Raw genomic sequence first — 17647 nt, 5'->3', positions numbered from 1 at the left:
TCACTCATCGACTTCACTCAACATTCATTGGGCTGCTGATGGGGTCGTGATGAGAACATCATGGTCAGTCAATAGAAATAACCTCACTTTTAACTTATACCCCACTTAGATGGTCAAAGGATTTAAAGCAGCCAGCAAAGCAAAAAAGTACTAGTGAAGAATAAAGAAGCAAAGTAACTTCACTAAGGTTTTACAACTAGTAAGTGGCTGATCTGGGATTTGAATCTCTACACCTTGGGTTCCTAACCCATTTAGCTTTTCCAGCTGTAACACAGAGATTCCTTGTGATCCTTACTGAAAATGGGACTGTGGAGGATGACAGTTTCCCCTCACAGCTAGGAAGACAGACTAGCCTGCTTAGCTTCTAGCCCAGGGAGAGCTGTCGGGGGACCCAGAGTCTCGTTCTGGTTTTGGCTATCCATTTGTGAAGTGGTCCTAGGTAAGCTGTATCTTTCTGCATCTCAGTTTTACCAACTATCAAAAGAGGATAATCCCTGCCCCTTTCCTTAACAGGGAAAAGGAACTGGTGAGGGTGAGAATACTTAAACACTTCAGGAGAACAGTGCTTTGAGATGAGGGGGATCATGGCGTGGAGTGCGGTGTGGAAGGGTGTGAAATGGCAAGTGACTACATTTGGTTTATCAGGAAATGACCTTGTTTGAATTTGCTGGAAGAGCGCTCGAGGCTGTATTTGTTCCTCACTCTGTCCTCCCTTATACTCTTTCTTACCCATATGCTACTCTGGGATGGGAATTGAGAATCTGGATACTACTCATTCCTCTGAGTTTTATCCTTTAAATTCAGACCCACTCCTGGGTGCACCTCAGTTATAATGAAAAATCTTGAGGCTGTGAATGAAAAATGCATCTCACCAGACTAGCCGTGGGGTTAATTTTCTTTGTCTCCACTTTCTTCTCTGCTGTTAACTTGCTGACTGATTCCTGAGCCATTTTCAATCTGAAATGGAAACAGGGAGGGGGGAGGAGCGAGGAGGAAAAGAAAGGAGAAGAGAAAAGGAAAGAAGAAAGAGGAAGAGGTCAGGTTAAACAGAAATCCAAATGCTGTTGAATTAACCAGTTAGCAGTTTGAAAATATAAGGAATGGTTTTCAGTGCTTTTCATTACTAAATTCAAACTTTGCGAAGGTGACTCTTCTGGGTTATCAAAGGTGAATTCCCTTCACTGGCTGAGAGGCTCACCGAGATGTCTTTGGGAAGTCTGTGCTTTTGCAACCAATGCAGGAGTTTCTGACCTACGGAATACTAGATGGATTCACTGTACTCTCAGGGCACACTTCAAGGCTCTCTGGCTTGTGATCCACTCAGGAGGTAAGATGAAGACAATTTTGAAAACTGAAATTTTGGAGAAACATATGAAAACTACAAATATTAAAATTCACCAGTTCACATTAAGAAAGTGAAAAGACAACCCACACAGAATGGGAAAAATATTTGTAAATCATACATCTGATAAAGGACTTGCATTCAGAATGCACGAGTGACTCTTACAACTCAAATAAAAAGACAAATTACCCAATTTAAAAAATAGGCAAAGGATTTGACTAGACATTTCTCCAAAGACATACAAATGGCCCGTAAGCACATGAAAAGATGCTCGACATCATCAGTCATTGGAGAAGTACAAAGCAAAACCACAATGAGATTATCACTCCACAGCCACTAGGATGGCTGGAATTAAAAAGAAAGACAGTAACAAGTGTTGGAGGTGAGGATGTGAAGAAATTGGAATTCTCCTACATTGCTGATGGGTCTGGAGAATGGTGCAGTCACTTTGGAAAACTGTTTGGCAGCTTTTCAAAATATTAAACATAGTTATCACATGACCCAGCCATTTGACTGCTAGGTGTATAAATATATGTGTACCCAAGAAAATGAAAATGTATGTCCAGACAAAAATTTATATATAAATGTTTGTAGCAGCCTCATTTATAATAGCCAAGAGTAGACACAGCCCAAATTTATATTAGCTGCTAGATGGATAAACAAAATGTGGTATATTAACACAATGGAATATTACTGAACCATAAAAAGGAATGAAGTGCTGATACATGCTACAATGTGGGTGAACCTCAAAAACATTAAGGTAAATGGAAGAAGCCAGCCAGTGACAAAAATCCACATGTTATGTGATTCCATTTATATGAAATCCACAGAGACAGAAAGTAGATTAGCAGTGCCAGGTGCCGAGGGGAGGGGAGAAGGGGTGTGACTGCTAAGGGGTAAGGGGTTTCTCCTAAAACTAGGTAGCAGTGATGGTTGCACATCCTTGTGAATATACTGAAAAACCACAGAATTGTACACCTTGAAAAGGGTAAATTTTACAGTATGAATCATATCTCAGTAAAGCTGCTATAAAAATTCAATTCCACAACATGATATTATTTCTCATCCAGCTCATCAGTTCAACAAAGTAATATTTCTTATCCATCAGATAGGCAAATCAAAGTCAGGCAATATCAACTGTTATTGGGGGATGTGAGGAAATGGGAACTGCCGAACTGTGTATGAGGGCGTGTAAATTGGTACAGCTGGCTTTGGCAGCATCAACTGAAACTGAAAACATACATACCCTGTGAGCTATCAATTCCTCTTCTAGGGAGATACCCCAAATAAACTTTTATAATTAGACACACCTTTCACTGTGACAATATATGCAATAATGAAAAACTGAAAACAACCTAGCGATCAGATTCAATAGGATAATGGATAGCTGACAAGAGCAAATAGTAATAGCTAATATTTATTGGGTGCTTACTGCATGCCTGGTACTGTTCTACCTGCTTTATTTGAAGTAAACCATTTAATTCTCACAACAACCCTGTGAGATAGAAACTTTCACTACTTGTACTTTACAGGTCTTAAGCACCGTGCAATGATGCCTGTATATTATATTCATTTAATGGAATATGCTATAACTGTGAAAAGGAATAAACTAGATCTGAATTCACCAATTATGGATATCAGGAACATGATATTGAGAGAGTGATGAATTCTGCAGAGGGACAGAGTGGAGAGGCCATCTAGCCTGGTGGTGAAGTGCTCGGCTCCAGAACCTGACTGTGAGATTAATTCTCAGCCCCACTACTTATTAGCTGTGTGACCCTGGGCAAGGGACCTCTCTGTGCACCTAGAAAAGAGGGTCACATCAACAGTGTGGGCTACACAGAGTCACTGAAAGGACTGAGAAAGTACTGCTCCAGGCACTGTGTAATCACTCAACATGTGTTCACTACTATTGTTACTGTGTATGCAACATGCTACCTTGTACATATATTGGGGAATAGTGCCCACAAAACAATGTTGTTCACAGATGCCTGCACGGTGTGTATGAACATACATGTAAACATCTATTTATATTTATATGCAGACTGGAAAGATACTAGTTTCATGATAGAGGCTATCACTAGAAATACAGAAGAAGAGAATGACATTGGGAGGTAGTATGTCTACTAGAATTTCATTTCTGTCTATAATACTTCATTTTTCAATTGTAAAATCTTAAAAAATATGTGGCAAAATGTTGACAATTCTAGGTGGTGGGAATATGGGTGTGTTAAATTATCCTTAATATGTTTCTTTATTTTAAAAACGTCTTCAAAAATATTTTAAAAATACCAAATATTTAAAGACCCACCAAATCACAGACATTAAAAAAAACAAAAACATGCTTTTTCTTCAGGGCCTCAAATACAAACCCTTCACTCAATATTAATCACATACTCGTTTAATATTGAAGAAGTGGCTGAGTGCCTTAGCTCTTTACTTATCTAATTTTGCACAATATGCTTGAAACATACGCTTCATAATCCAATCTCCCTGCCCACATGCACAAGTTAGTTCAATGACTTCAACATGTTGACTTGTGCATCAGAAAAGAAGTAAAAATGAGACAAAGATGAGCAATGATTTATATAACCCAAGAAATACATCTGCGAAGCTGCCGTGAGAACGGGCACTTCTGGACAGGGGCATAGGTCTGAGCGTATACACCACACTGCCTACTAAACTCTTCTGCTTGCAGCAGTAACTGTGACTGTACCCATACAAGAAAGGAATGCGCTAGAAGGATCAAAGCCAGGTCAGACTACATTGGAGACTGACTACTAAGGAATCTGCAAACCAAGATGATGGTGCTGTCAATGAGGCCACAGCTTGTAGCATCTACTTTTCTTGGCGTCTCTCCGGCAAGATCTGTTTTCAGAGAGAGCACTTATTAGTGACCCTTTAATCCATATTCCAATGGAATGGTTTGGAATTACTATTTCTCTCTGGGCTCCCTAACTTTTAGGGCACTTTTAGGAGTCATCTTTTGCTTAAGTAGTTCCTTTTCACCTTAGAATTCTGGTCTCTTCTTCCAGAGTTGGTCTTCTACCACACTCCTGGCTCAGCATGGCCTCCCCCAATTCCCAATTTCACTTCTCAGAAGCCCTGCAATCACTTCCCACGTTCTCTCAGTATCTGGGGGCGGGGATGGTGGTCGGGGATGTGGAGGCCGGGAGCCAACCGACGGTCCTGTCCGCACTGCTAACCTTTTCCTACTGGTCAGTGGCTGTCCCGCAGACTACAGGCTGCCATGCATACCCCAGGCTTCCGAGGACAATTCTGATCTTGGTGACTCCATCCTGCTCTTCTCTAAATGTTCTCATTCAATTATGGTGTCTCCCTCTCACAGGGCACTCTTGAAAAATCATAAAGGGTTGGGAGAAAGCAAAGCTTGGTGGCAGGTGGCTTCAGCATCAGCGAGGCTTGAGTCTAACTCCAACTCTGCCAGTTGCTAGAAAACTCGGAGCAAGTTAATCAACTATCAGTTTCCTTATACATAAAATGGTATGATATATATAGCGCATATATATGTATATATATGTATACACAATATTAACTCCGTGGTATTATTGTGAGGATTAAATTAATTAATATATCTAGTAAAACCTCTAGTATACCTGGTATATAGCAAGTGGTCAATAAAGGATAACCATTATGGAACCTTCCATCACGGATATAAAGGATTACTCCTTAAGAATGCACAACAGTAGTTTCTGACTACAAATAAAACAAATGGAGCTATTAGCTAAGTACTATCTTGTAGTAATACCATTTAGACGTGTCCTGAAGGCAAACCAAATCAACTAACGCTGCTATTACCCCGAGATTTAGCAAACCAAGGGAACTCAGCTCAATTTTTCTGATCTGAACACAGATTTTAAAAGTCATAACGAGAAGCTACACTTCGGTGCAGGCATGACATAAATTTTTCAACCAAATAAACACGAGAAACTATTTCAACTTCAAAAGGAAGATTCCATCTACTTCCTCCCATTTTTCCAGGTTTCTTGGAGGTATCATAAATAAAATTTAAATTTCAAATAGTATAGAACTTCTGAATAAATATATATTTTTCATGTTAACCTTGTTTTTCTCATAACCAAAATAACACTTGTTCCTTATAGGGATATTATATATCTATACACAGAAAGATTATATTTTCAGTTTATATTATATATTTAGAAGTATAAAGAAAAAGTAAGACTCACTGGCCATTTAAGTACTTCTCTGAGAATGTAGTTAAGACATAATGGGACCAGTTAATGAAAATTATCACATACAAACCTCTCAGCTAGACAGTAAGATACATGAGGGTAGAGATGGTGGCTGTCATTTTTACTGCTGTGTTCCTAGCCCTTGATACAGTAGCCGGCACGCATATACATGCCATGAATAAATAGAGACCTAGAGAACAAAATCGAAAAAAAATCCTTTACTTTCCTGAAGTACTGCTCACTTGAATTTCTTGAACATGCTGAGCCATGAGGCTGCCCGGGCGTGCAACCTGCATGGTCGTGTGGGGCTTCTTGGTTTAATGCTCTCCCGTCACTGTCTTGAAATTATTAGTATATGTATATATATATTTTTGGCCGCACTGCACGGTATGCAGGGTCTTAGTTCCCTGACCAGGGATCGAACCCTGCAGTGGAAGCGCACCTGCAGTGGAAGCACAGAGTCTTAACCTCTGGACCACCAGGGAAGTCCCTTGAAATTCTTAGTTTTTGACCAAGGGGAGCCCCATAAATTATGAGGTTGGTCCTGTCTCAGACTTTGTAGGACATTTAAAGTCATTTTATCATTAAAATGGAACGTTTTCCAACCTTTTATTTCCAAGGCACATTTATTACATAAAGAGAAATCTGGTTGGATAGAGTTCATACCTCCTGCCAAGGTTCACTTATTTCACTGTGTTGTGATCATTTTTACGCACCTGCTTTTTACACTAGACTGGAGCTTCTCAAAAGCAGGGATAGGACTTCACTGTCTTTCTTTCCTTCACATTTTGTACAGTAAAATGGCATATAGTATATGACCATAAATACTGAGTAAGTTAATGAATGAATAAATAATTATAAGTGATTAATCTCTAAACTGTAAAAATTCAGGCGTCAAGAATGGTTATGGGAGAAAATATTCATGTCCATTCAGGTGCATGAAAATATAAAGTGACTGACTCTCACCTGAATGAATACAACATCACCAGTGCTCAAAACTGATCCTGCAAAATACAAACCAGCAAATTCTCACGAGATTCTCTATATGTCCTTAACGTTAGAGGGCAAAGCTAATTGTGGAGGGCAAGGCTGTTTGTCAATGGCTTTTGTATCATACAATACGAAACTTAGCCTTGATGAAAGAGACAAACGCTTAAATATTCTGACAGTCTGGCTACGTTACGTCCATTGTTATGATGGAGCATATAGGCAGGTCTTAAAAACTGCTTTGACCTGACGAGAGGTTGATGGTTGGATGACTGGGTGGTCAGTCAATCTGTCTGTCTGTCTTGTCCACCTGTCTCTCAAATGTCCTTCAAAAACCATGGGCAAAGTGTCCTATACCTGCTGAAGAAGCTACAGCAAGCTGCTATCGTTGATCACATTAAATTCACTCAGCATCAGTGTTCTGGTAATGATGTGGGAAGAGACTGCAAAGTAGAGGTCAGCAGTGTGATCGACCTCAGAGGGTTTAAACAAATGTAAGTTCAGTTTCCATCAACCACAGGAGGTTTAAATAAATGCGAGCTCGAGCTCGCGTGTGTAATGCAGAGACTTCACACAAGAATACAAAGTTCTCACCTCCCTTACAAAACTGGAAGGTGCGGCAACATTGAGTGGCACTTCTGTGCGGCAACACCTCAGTCTGCAACACTTGCCATCACTCCCCATCCTATCCTCAGCCCGAGGCTGTCCAGTGGTGCCATCTTCCAGCTTGTGTGCACAACTGGTTTTCTTATACCCGGCACACACCACTCGTTTTTGCTGCCCGCCTGGACTCTCTAAGCTTCGAAGTTTTGGCCGGAGACTTGCTGGAAGGCTTCTGTGATAGTTCAGGAGCCCAGGGATGAGGACCCAGACAATGAAGTAGCCTTTGAAATGATCTAGTTCCCTCTGATCCATCCTACTGATGAACATGGTCTCGATTATCAATGCGTAACTCTTAAGAATGTCACCTCCCTTCTCAAAAACTCTCAGTGACTCCCAATCAACTTCAGCCGGGGTAGCAAAGGTTTCCTATAAAGGGCCAGAGAGTCAGTATTCTAGACTTGGTGAGCCATATGGTCTCTGGAACTACTCAATGCTGCTGTTGTAGCGTGAAAGGAGCCCTAAAAAATACACAAATGAAGGGCGGTGCAATGTCGTGTTCTAAGAAATTTATTTACAAAAACCAGTCGTGGGCTGGATTTGAACTATAGTATAGGATCCAAATTCCTTACTCTGGCAATCAAAACTGCCCCTGTTTTGAACTTAGTTTACTGGTCTATCTTACCTTTTCAGACCCAGATCTGGTTCAATACTGTCCTTGGACAAATCACTTAACCCTTCTGAGCCTCAACTCAATTTCAACTTAAAAGTGGAAGTAATACCATACCTAAATAACACAATTGCTATGAAAATTAAAGAAACTTATTATCTGTGATTACTTATCAAGCATCCTTTCCTTCACCTCACTCCATGTGTTCCCCGTCCTGTCCAAACTTCTCACTCTTCTTTCTACCAAGGCTTTTCTCACCCCCGCATCTCGCTCTTACTGTTCCCTCAGTGACTTTCTTACTCATTTCCGTGTGTTCAAATTCTTCCCATTCTTCTAGTCTCAGCTTAAGTGCCAGAGTCATGAAAGCTTCCTTCATCTCTCTTAGTCAGAAGTAATTGCTCTTTTCTCAAGTGAAAGGGCACTTTGTGCCTCTCTTACGGCACTTAGGAACTTTTCCTCTTAGGACTGTATAGGTGTCCTATTTCCCTCAAACCACTGGAACCACTTGAAGACAGTGATCACGGCTTCTGCATACTGGGTCTTCTCCCTGATCCCACATCTAGCCCTGTGCCATGCAGCAGTCAGTTGTTAGCAAATATCTAAGTGAAAGACAAATGACTTGCATTGACAGCTTTTCTCCGCTTTACCTCAAACAAGCCTAAATGTTTAGTAAATACCCAGAAGTTGTAGGACTATTATCTTTTGCATTTGGGAAAAAAAATAAAATGTAACAGCATTAAAAAATCTAGCTCCGGTTATTGATTAGCTGGTTGAGTCCTAAATACGGAAAAAGAAAGGGTGCTCAAGGCCACCCAAATGTGCTAAATATTTATGCATGTCAGATTATGTACATATTCCAGGATTCCTGAAAGTATCCACATTACTTTGCCCCCAAGGAGACTGAGGCTCAGAGAGGTTATACAACTTTCCCCAAGTCTGGAATTTGCCTCTCTCACTTAGGAGGTAAGGACTTTGTTGCGTGCAGTCAAAGAGAACTGGTTGGACAATTTCTAGCTACAGCCATGCTCGATTTCTCCCTTGGCTTCATTGCTCATGGACTTGTCTTTGGTTCTGGCCTAGATCTTGGTTCTGTTTTTGTTTCGGGTCTAAATATTTACGCTAGACTCTCACACATAGTTGCTCATGATTACTCATAGGCAAATACCTAGACTTGATTTCAAAGGTTACATCTCATGCCCTCTAAAAAAAAAAAATTCTGAAATATAGGGAGGAAGACATACAAGTAAGTTAGAGAAAGAAAATAACTACTTTCAATTTACAAATGCTTTAATAAAAGTGATTTCTGAAAACCTTTTCTTCCTTTCCGTTATAACACATCTCTAGAGAGTTATTAAGGGCCCCAGTAAATTTCAGTTGCTGCCAAAGTCTACTGAGGAAAGACGTGAATATGAGATAGGACAGTGACATATCTCCTCAGATGGTCCTGCTTAGTCCTTGTTCTACAGAAATGATTTGCAACCTTGGTTGGTTGGGGAGGGAATTCTGCTTCCAGTTAGAAAGCTACAAGAGAACATTATTCCCATCCTAAATGAAAAGATCTGGATAAGGTACAAAATCACACTTTTTCTTAACCCATTAGAGAGCTGGGATCACAAGGCAGCTGAGGCAACTGCATCCCAAAGAATGATACGCCTTTCCATTTAAAGGCTCAGGCTCCCCACATTACAGCCTCCTTTTCTGGGAGATCTGAGCATACTTTGGGGTTTCTACAGGCTAGATGTATATTCCTGCAGCTGAATCAAACCAACTCAGAGCCCAGCCTTCTGTGAGATTGAAGAAGTACGATGTCTTTATTCTTTTGACATCCAGTATTTCATTGGCTCATGATGTACAAGGCAGAATATACTGAAATCATCCTGAACTTTACAGTAACAGAAGTGCCTTCATTTTTAACCATAGGGATTGGGCATGCCAGCCAACCAAGAGGTAAGTGAGATATAGGAGGTGGGGTAGAGTGTTCAGGCTGTTCCGTACTCCTTGTCACTAATGGAAAAACCAATAACTTAGAGCAGCATTTTCAAACTGTCTTCCAAAGAGCCTCAGCAAAGCTGCCTCAGGAAAAGAAGGAAGATTTAAGGATTCTCTTAACCCCAACATCTGCAAGCCTGCTTCAACCAGAAAAGCTTAATTTAATCTGTTTTATATATTGGGGTTTCATGAATGTTTTCATTTGGATAAAAAAAAGCTCTGCTGTTTAGGAAAAAATGTTGGAAAACACTATGTATGGAACTCAACAGAACCCATTGAATCTCTTAGGTGAGGAAGAGAAAAAAATACCCTTCCTGTTCAGGAGAGTGAGAGCCAATAGAAGTCTTCTTCCTAAAGAACTGTCCAGGGATATCTGGGAGATGAACAGCTGATTAAGAAGACAAGGCCTCTTAAAAGAATGGTTCTTCTGACAGCCATAGCCACCAGATTTCAGCTTTGGGGCTCTAATAAAATATCAAATCTGTAAAAATCAAAACACAGCCAGTTCTGCCACTCTCCTCTGCGTGGTGCTTTCCAGATATGTTCTAAGCCTGGGAGATGGACAGTCTCTGACAAATACTCACAGACAGGCACCGTGGGGACAGATTCAGAGGAGCCGAAGTGTGGGAAAACTTAAGTGCCCAGGGGGGCACCCACTTACTTCCCTGTCCTAAAGTCAGGAATTACCTTACATTTCATTATGGTTCATTTTCTTTGTGGTCTTTCTGGGAATTTTAACTGATCTTCCTGATTTGGGTCCTATTCTACTCTCCAATTTCTGTTTGCTTCCTTTGCTCTTACTACCCTAGAATGAAGATGAAATGAATCCAACTGATTACACCCTAAGGTTCCTCCCACTTTAATTCTGTGACTGCAATTAACATTTTCTTTGGGTCATCTGTTCCTTCCCTTTTCCTTTCTTTCCCATTCCAAATAACTGTCTGACGTGTAACAAGACTGTCAACCTATTAACTTTTGAATAATTCTTAAGTATGAGGCTAGGTTATATTTTTAATGAAAGAAAGTCGCACAGGCAACTAATGGGTGTCTGGACACAACTGATCTCAAATCATGGCTCAGGTTGGAATCTACGCTCTAAAGAGTGGGGTTACTTAATTTTAGTATTTAAAAATGAGTAAATGTTCTGGAAAAGGCAGAACTATGGAGACAATAAAAAGATGAGTGACTGTGTGGCAAGGAGGAGATGTGACTAGGCAGAGTGCAGAGGAGCTTTAGGGCGGTGAAAATATTCTGTATGATATTATAATGATGGATTATATTATTACGCAATTTGTCTGAACCCACAGAATGGACAACACTAACAGTGAACCCTAAGGTAAAAACTATGGACTCTGGGTAATTATTGTGTGTCAATAATATTCATCTTTGGTTAAAAAAAAAAAAAGTATCATTATGATGAGTGATGTTGATAACGGAGGAGGCTATGCATGTCTGGGGACAAGGAGATACATGGGAATTCTCTGTAGGAAATCCACCTACCTCTCAATTTTGTTGTAAACCTAGAACTGCTCTAAAAAAATAATAAAATATTTTTTAAAAACGAAGAAAAACGGGTAGATGGCCCCCACAAATTACCATTCTGTTTTAAATGCCTGTTGGTTTATTTGTTAGAAATACTCTAAATGAAAATGACCAATTCATTTCAGCAAGTGGAAAATAGACAATCTGGTTATATTACCAGGACGTACTTGTTAATAAATCACTCAACTCTTGTAATGCTGACAACGGGACTGAGGAAGCGACTTCAGGATGACAGAAGTCAAGTTTTGCCTATAGAGCTACTAGCTTCAAAGAGGAAGCTTCGTTAGCCATCCAGTACAGTGTGACCTAAAAACATTAACCACTCCATGACCCAGACCATGTACACATCTTCACTGAAGATATTCAAAGTCAATGGCTTTGGGAACATCAGTGGATGAAGGCAAAGAAAAGGGAGGCATTGCACGAATATAGTTCATAAAATGCATGTTGGTAAAAGCATGAAATCTGACCAGCAGTAATGTAAATCTGTTTAAAGAAGACTTAACATCAGTCATCGCTAAAGAGGTCAAAATAGTCTAGAAAGGGAACAGGGCAGGCTTCTGTGCACCAGTATGTGTAGTAATGGGCCTCTGAGTCAGCATGCTACAGGGAATAACACCCAAGTTCCCTAAAACAACAGGATAAATAAAAACTGAAGGTCCAAATCACTATGTCACTAGGCTTATCCTAAAATTTAAAGACATGTGAACCAGAATCTACCAAGCACGAGAACTCTTCCTTCTAGTGGCTATTCTGAAATACACAGAAGAATATGATCAGCAAAGGAGCATGAGAAAAACATGCCCTTGTCCATGGCCCCGTAAATTGTGGCCTGGGGCCCTGTGAAGGGTAGACAAGGTTTTGTGGGATGGCACCTACCGAAGATCATGCTTGTAAATAAATAACTTGCCAGTCTGCCTTCCCAATGTGGGTTGACTTTACGAATAATTATTAGGGACACCTTCTTCTATAAGTAAATGGTACTATTTTTATGGTCCCCCTTTAGGAGAAGAAAATCAGAGACGGTGTATAAGAAGCTGCAGAGATGAAATACCAACTGACTATCCACTCTTTTCCTATGATCTCCTTGTAGCCTTGAACTAAGTAGCATTAGGTCAAGGAGCAAAGAATACTATCCAAAGAGACTTTGGGGAGGTGTGGGAGTGGCTTTATTGCTTAAGAAAGCTCAATAGCACATGGTTTTATGTATTTTAGACGGAGAAGGTTGAGGGCAACATCCCAGTATTTTCCTCATTAGGATTCCCTGGTGTTAACATCGTAGGGGTTGTTTTTAACGTTGTGCTTTTAGAAGGCGTAGCTATGTCAGGCTACCCTTCCAGCCATTGCCTAGTAGCCTGGACATTAGAGGGAAGGCGTGTGAGCTTTGTGGGGTTTCTTTGCATCTTCTGATACTCCCAAGCCTCCACAGGTACTGTCCTCAGTTCATTGAGGACATTGACGTTGTTTCTCCACAGTTGGGGGAAAGAGGGTTAACATCCATCTTCGGTTCTAAATAAGTAAATGCAATCAGGGAGACCTGCCAGGGGCCTTGGGAACTGCCCTTATTTCTACCCACCTTGACAACAGTCCCTCACGAGGTATTTCTGAATTCTTGATATAACTACTACACAGCAATAACAGTTATGAAAGCCAATGAAATAAAGTCACTCTTTATTGTCAGTAAAGAACCAACAACACAATATATGTATAACTGAATCACTGTGCTGTCCACCTAAAACTAACACAGTGTCGTAAATCAACTATACTTCAATTAAAAAAAAAAACCCAACAACACAAAGACTAAATTCATTAACTCCCCAGTGTAAAGGGACATTTCTTCCTCACTGCTGCAGCTGATGGAAACGTCATGGACTCGTCTATGTGGAATGCTTGCAAAGGGTAAGAAAATAAAACTCAGAGAAGACAGCCATAGACAATATGAAATAATGGGTAGCCTCAAAATCATTTATCTCAGGCAGGCCAGCAGGGCCACAGACTTGGACAGACACACACTCTTCTATGCTTATTCCCTCTTCAGAGTCTGACCCTTGACCTTGACTAACCCTTCCATCCCTGTGTCCCCCAGGCCAGTCTCACTAGCAGCCATGGTAAGACAGACCAGCAGGAAAGTAAGGCAGGTCTTAGACTTAAAAGACTTAGCTCCTTACACATCAGAATCTAGCCTCTCAGTGATTCCATGATAAATTAGCCCATCACTTCCACTTCCTACATTTGACAACTTTCCCTACCTCATTCCTAAGATATTTTTCTATTTACAACGAAGGAAGTCCTCCTAGAGACCACATTTCACCAGCTACACAATCAGCCACTTGATAGCTTTTGCGGGTTATCACTTGTAGTTCCCAAACACACTTTGACTTCAAATGATTAATTGCAGAACAAAGACCGCTTCCGTTTGCAGAGCGTCTCCCCCAGGCCACAGGGGAGTGGAAGTGGGGGGGGGGGTCCTGGACTTGCCCTGGAATGCATGATCAGTTAAAGCCAATCACTCTGCACTTGGTAGACGAAACACCCTGAGCCGCCCGGGGCGATTTAGGTGTGGAGTGAAAGGTAACAGCATTGCGTTTCCTTGTTTGGGGAGAGGCGTCTGGGAGACAGCCTGGAAACTCAAGCCGGCCCTGGGACATAAATCTGCAAGTTTAATTGCAATGCATTGCTTGTCTTTGGAAGACATTTCCAATTCTGATAATGAAGACATGCACGTGCTTGTAGATGCCAACTCCCGCCCCCGCTCCCACTTTGGTTTTGAAACCTTTACCACCTACCGAGTCTCACCAAAAACTGGAACTGATCAGAGCCTGTTTGCAGGGGTGACTAAAATGAAAAGGGGGAGGAAGCAGGAGAGATTGGGTGGAGCAGGCAGCCTTTCTGGCGCCCCTCAAATCATACTCCCCAGGCAGCCCCCTATTCCATCTATTCTCTGCCCAAGGCAGGAGCTGTCAGGAGTCCCACAGATAAGCAACTTAGAAATATTCTAGCCGAATGAAGGAGACTTACTTTGGGTTTCCATTGCTGTCTGCCAAGCTAGGGAAAGAGCGTGTGGACGGTTGCTCTCAAAGGTTCTTATGTGAGCTCTTAAGAGGCGTGAGGCTTGACACAGCCTGAATCCCAAAGACCTTTACTTCCTTCTTTGTTTCTTTCTTTCTTTTTGTTTTTTTTTTAAGACAAATTGAAAGTCATACAGGCAAGAACAGAGAAGGTGATTGTTTTACCCCATTAACTAGTCTTTCTTGTTTTGAACACGTCTATCCCCTTTAACCAAGCTATAAAGATTTTAGATACTTGAGCAAAAGCAACCCATATGGGATATGTTTGGGGAATTCTACCACCAAAGTCTAAATAAATAAGATCTCTCATCTATCAGCAGTAGACAGCAAATTCTGTAATCAATTTCAATGTGGCAAACGAAAACACAGTGACTGTTTATTTGTTCAACAAATATTAATTGAGCACTCACTACCTATAAGGAAATATAAGATGGTAGACAGAGAACAAAGCAGTATGAGGCATTGCCCTTGTCTTCTACAGCTTATGATTTATTTGAGGGGGAAATGTCTATAAGAAGATGAATGAAAAAGAAATCACTAATGCCAACATTAAAGAGATAGTAACCATCTCCCCCTGCCCCAACATTGGAGGAAAGATAGCTCACAGAGATTGGGGAAAGCTTTATGAAGGAGGCATTGTGATCACCAGATTAAATTCTTCCAGAATAGGGTCTCATAGCTTGTACAGCACTTACGAATGAATAGGTATTTTAAAAGTATGTGCTTAAATCAAGCTGATTAAGTGGTGCACATTTATGTTATGGGAATGCAAAGTGCAAATAGATGGGAGACGGTGTGTACTCCGAGGATGCACAGGAAACACGGCAATTAGGCTGGCCCCTGAAATCATACTGTGTGATTCTTCCAAAATGTGTGTTCAGCCTTCCAAGCCCAGGCCTTTGCCATGTGATCTCCAAGATGGCCTTACCCCTTTCATCTCTACGTAGCTGAATTCATCTGCTCTGTCAATGTCCAGCTCATTTCCCACCTAAAACCACAGGAAATAAGGGCTGGAAGAGACCTTCACGATCACCTGAGTCTAACAGTTCCCAAACTTGGCTGGACGTAGTAAGAATCTCTTGGGGGCTTCCCTGGTGGCGCAGTGGTTGAGAATCTGCCTGCCAATGCAGGGGACACGGGTTCGAGCCCTAGTCTGGGAAGATCCCACATGCCGCGGAGCAACTGGGCCCGTGAGCCACAGCTACTGAGCCTGCGCATCTGGAGCCTGTGCTCCGCACCAAGAGAGGCCGCGATAGTGAGAGGCCCGTGCACCGCGATGAAGAGTGGCCCCCGCTTGCCGCAACTAGAGAAAGCCCTTGCGCAGAAACGAAGACCCAACTCAGCTAAAAATAAATAATAAAAATAACAAAAATAAAGGAATTCCTTTAAAAAAAAAAAAAAAAAAAGAAGCACCAGTATTTAAAAAAAAGAATCTCTTGGAAAGATGAACTTCTTTCTCCCATCTCCAAAGCTGACCTGATAGATTTCAGCAAGGGATGAAGCCAAGGTATTTACTGAAGCAACCAAACACAGAATGTGTTCTTGCTCATCCTCTCTACGAGGAGCTTTCTAAAACTGCAGATCCCTAGGTTCTAATCCTCTGGGATTCTGATTTGGTAGATCTGCTTACTTTTTTACAAAGCTCTCCAGGTGATTTGGAAGACCTGCCAGATTTGGGAGCAGCTGGCATCCAACATTCCCGTACTGGCTTCTGAATCCCTTCTACAGCTTTTGTGGAGGGTGGCCCTGTTTACGGCTAACCATCTTCCCAAAGCCCTCCCCAGCCTCCTCATTCCTTAGGAATCATTTCCTCCTCCAAACTCACACTGCCCAGGATCTTCAGTGCTCAGTATCATTTTGTACTATGTTGTGAAGTCCTTTCTCTATCAGTAAACAATTAGCAGGCTCCAGTGCTGGAGAATGCACCATAGAAGATACGATAAGGAATGGGTTTATGTTGTCCTAAAGGTGGAAAAAGACACGTAAAGTGCTAAAGTAACAAGTTGGAAGGAATTAAGTGCTAAAGGATGGTAAGAAAAATATGCTATCCGAGGCCAGAGAAAGATGTAATTCTTTTACTTAGGGGTATTTCAGAAGATTTTTAGGGGAGAGGTTTTGGAGGTCGCCCTTAGAAGATGACTGACTATGTTTTGACCAGCAGGAAATAGCTCGGACAATGCAACGTAAAGAAATTACCCAATGAGAACACCAGGCAAGAATGTGTAGATGTGAGAAACACTGAGTCAATATCATGGGTATGTGGGGGATGAGGATATGGGAAATGAGGTTGGAAAGTGAGTTAAGGCAAGTTTTTGGAGGCTCATGCTCTAATTTGGGAGGAATACAGAATACTTGAAAAAGCTCAAGCTTTAGTGTCACATAAGACCTAGGTCATTATCCCCATTCTGTTGCTTAGGAGTGAAACTGTGATGTTGGTAATTCGTTTACTCTCTCCTCTGCTTATCTGCACAATAGTAATACACTTTTTCAGGGCTGTTGTAAGGCCCCCAAAGTTAACGAATATAAGTACCAATCATGGCTGATTTTCTTCCCTTTATTTCAGAACAGAATATGCTTAAACAGGATATGTTCAAAGAAATAGATGTGATCTAACTTCTGTTTTAGAAAGATAGCTGGATACAATATTAAGGGCCAATGAAGAGGAAATAGAAAAACTATAGGCAGAGAGAACAGTCAGAAGGATGTAGCAATAATCCAGGTGAGAGATGAGGTCCCGAACTAGGCAAAGCCACTGAGAAAACAGGGTGAAAAAGAATAACCACTAAGGAGGTAAAACTGAGAAGTTAGCCGCGGGTGGAAAGTGAATCTTGTAGCATTAAAGACAGTTCAGGTTTCCAGCCTGCCTTTGGCTACTAGGAGCAGGAGAAGGGTGCAAATGAAATTTAGGGACCCTCAGAGTAGGCATACTGAATTGCAGACGAAAGTTGGGCAGCCGGTGGGAACGTTTAGCATGAAGTAGGAGATCTGACTCTAAGACTTAGAACTAAGAGGTTGTTTCTGGGTAGGAGGACTTGGCAAAGAGGTGACAGGTGAAGCGATGAGAATGGTTGGGATTAACTAGGGATAGAGTACGGAGCAGAAAAGAGGAACAGAGATCTGAACCCTGGGGAAGGTCCACACTTAAGGAATAGAAGAAAAAGACGAGCCGATGAAGGAAATAGAAGGGTGGCGGTCACCTTTGCAGAAGGGAACCCAGAATACCCTCAGAGCATCT

At 41.4% G+C, this 17647-nt stretch overlaps 1 protein-coding gene across 4 annotated transcripts in view; it reads right to left on the bottom strand.

Annotated features, from left to right (window-relative positions):
• Positions 1 to 17647, bottom strand: part of FMN1 (formin 1) — a 415982-nt gene that overhangs the window by 10373 nt on the left and 387962 nt on the right. For 3 of the 4 annotated variants that reach the window (XM_068548761.1, XM_068548781.1, XM_068548799.1), the window contains one exon: positions 873 to 957. The exons of the other annotated variant lie outside the window; for it this stretch is intronic. In XM_068548761.1, coding sequence (XP_068404862.1) covers positions 873 to 957 — 85 coding nt within the window. The remainder of the gene's footprint in view (positions 1 to 872; positions 958 to 17647) is intronic. 4 annotated transcript variants of the gene reach the window in all.

The sequence above is a fragment of the Eschrichtius robustus genome, chromosome 1 (genome assembly GCF_028021215.1).
Source record: "Eschrichtius robustus isolate mEscRob2 chromosome 1, mEscRob2.pri, whole genome shotgun sequence".
NCBI classification, from domain to species: Eukaryota; Metazoa; Chordata; class Mammalia; order Artiodactyla; family Eschrichtiidae; genus Eschrichtius; species Eschrichtius robustus.
Note: the sequence above shows the minus strand (reverse complement) of the source record. Positions and strands in the feature narration are given on the sequence as shown.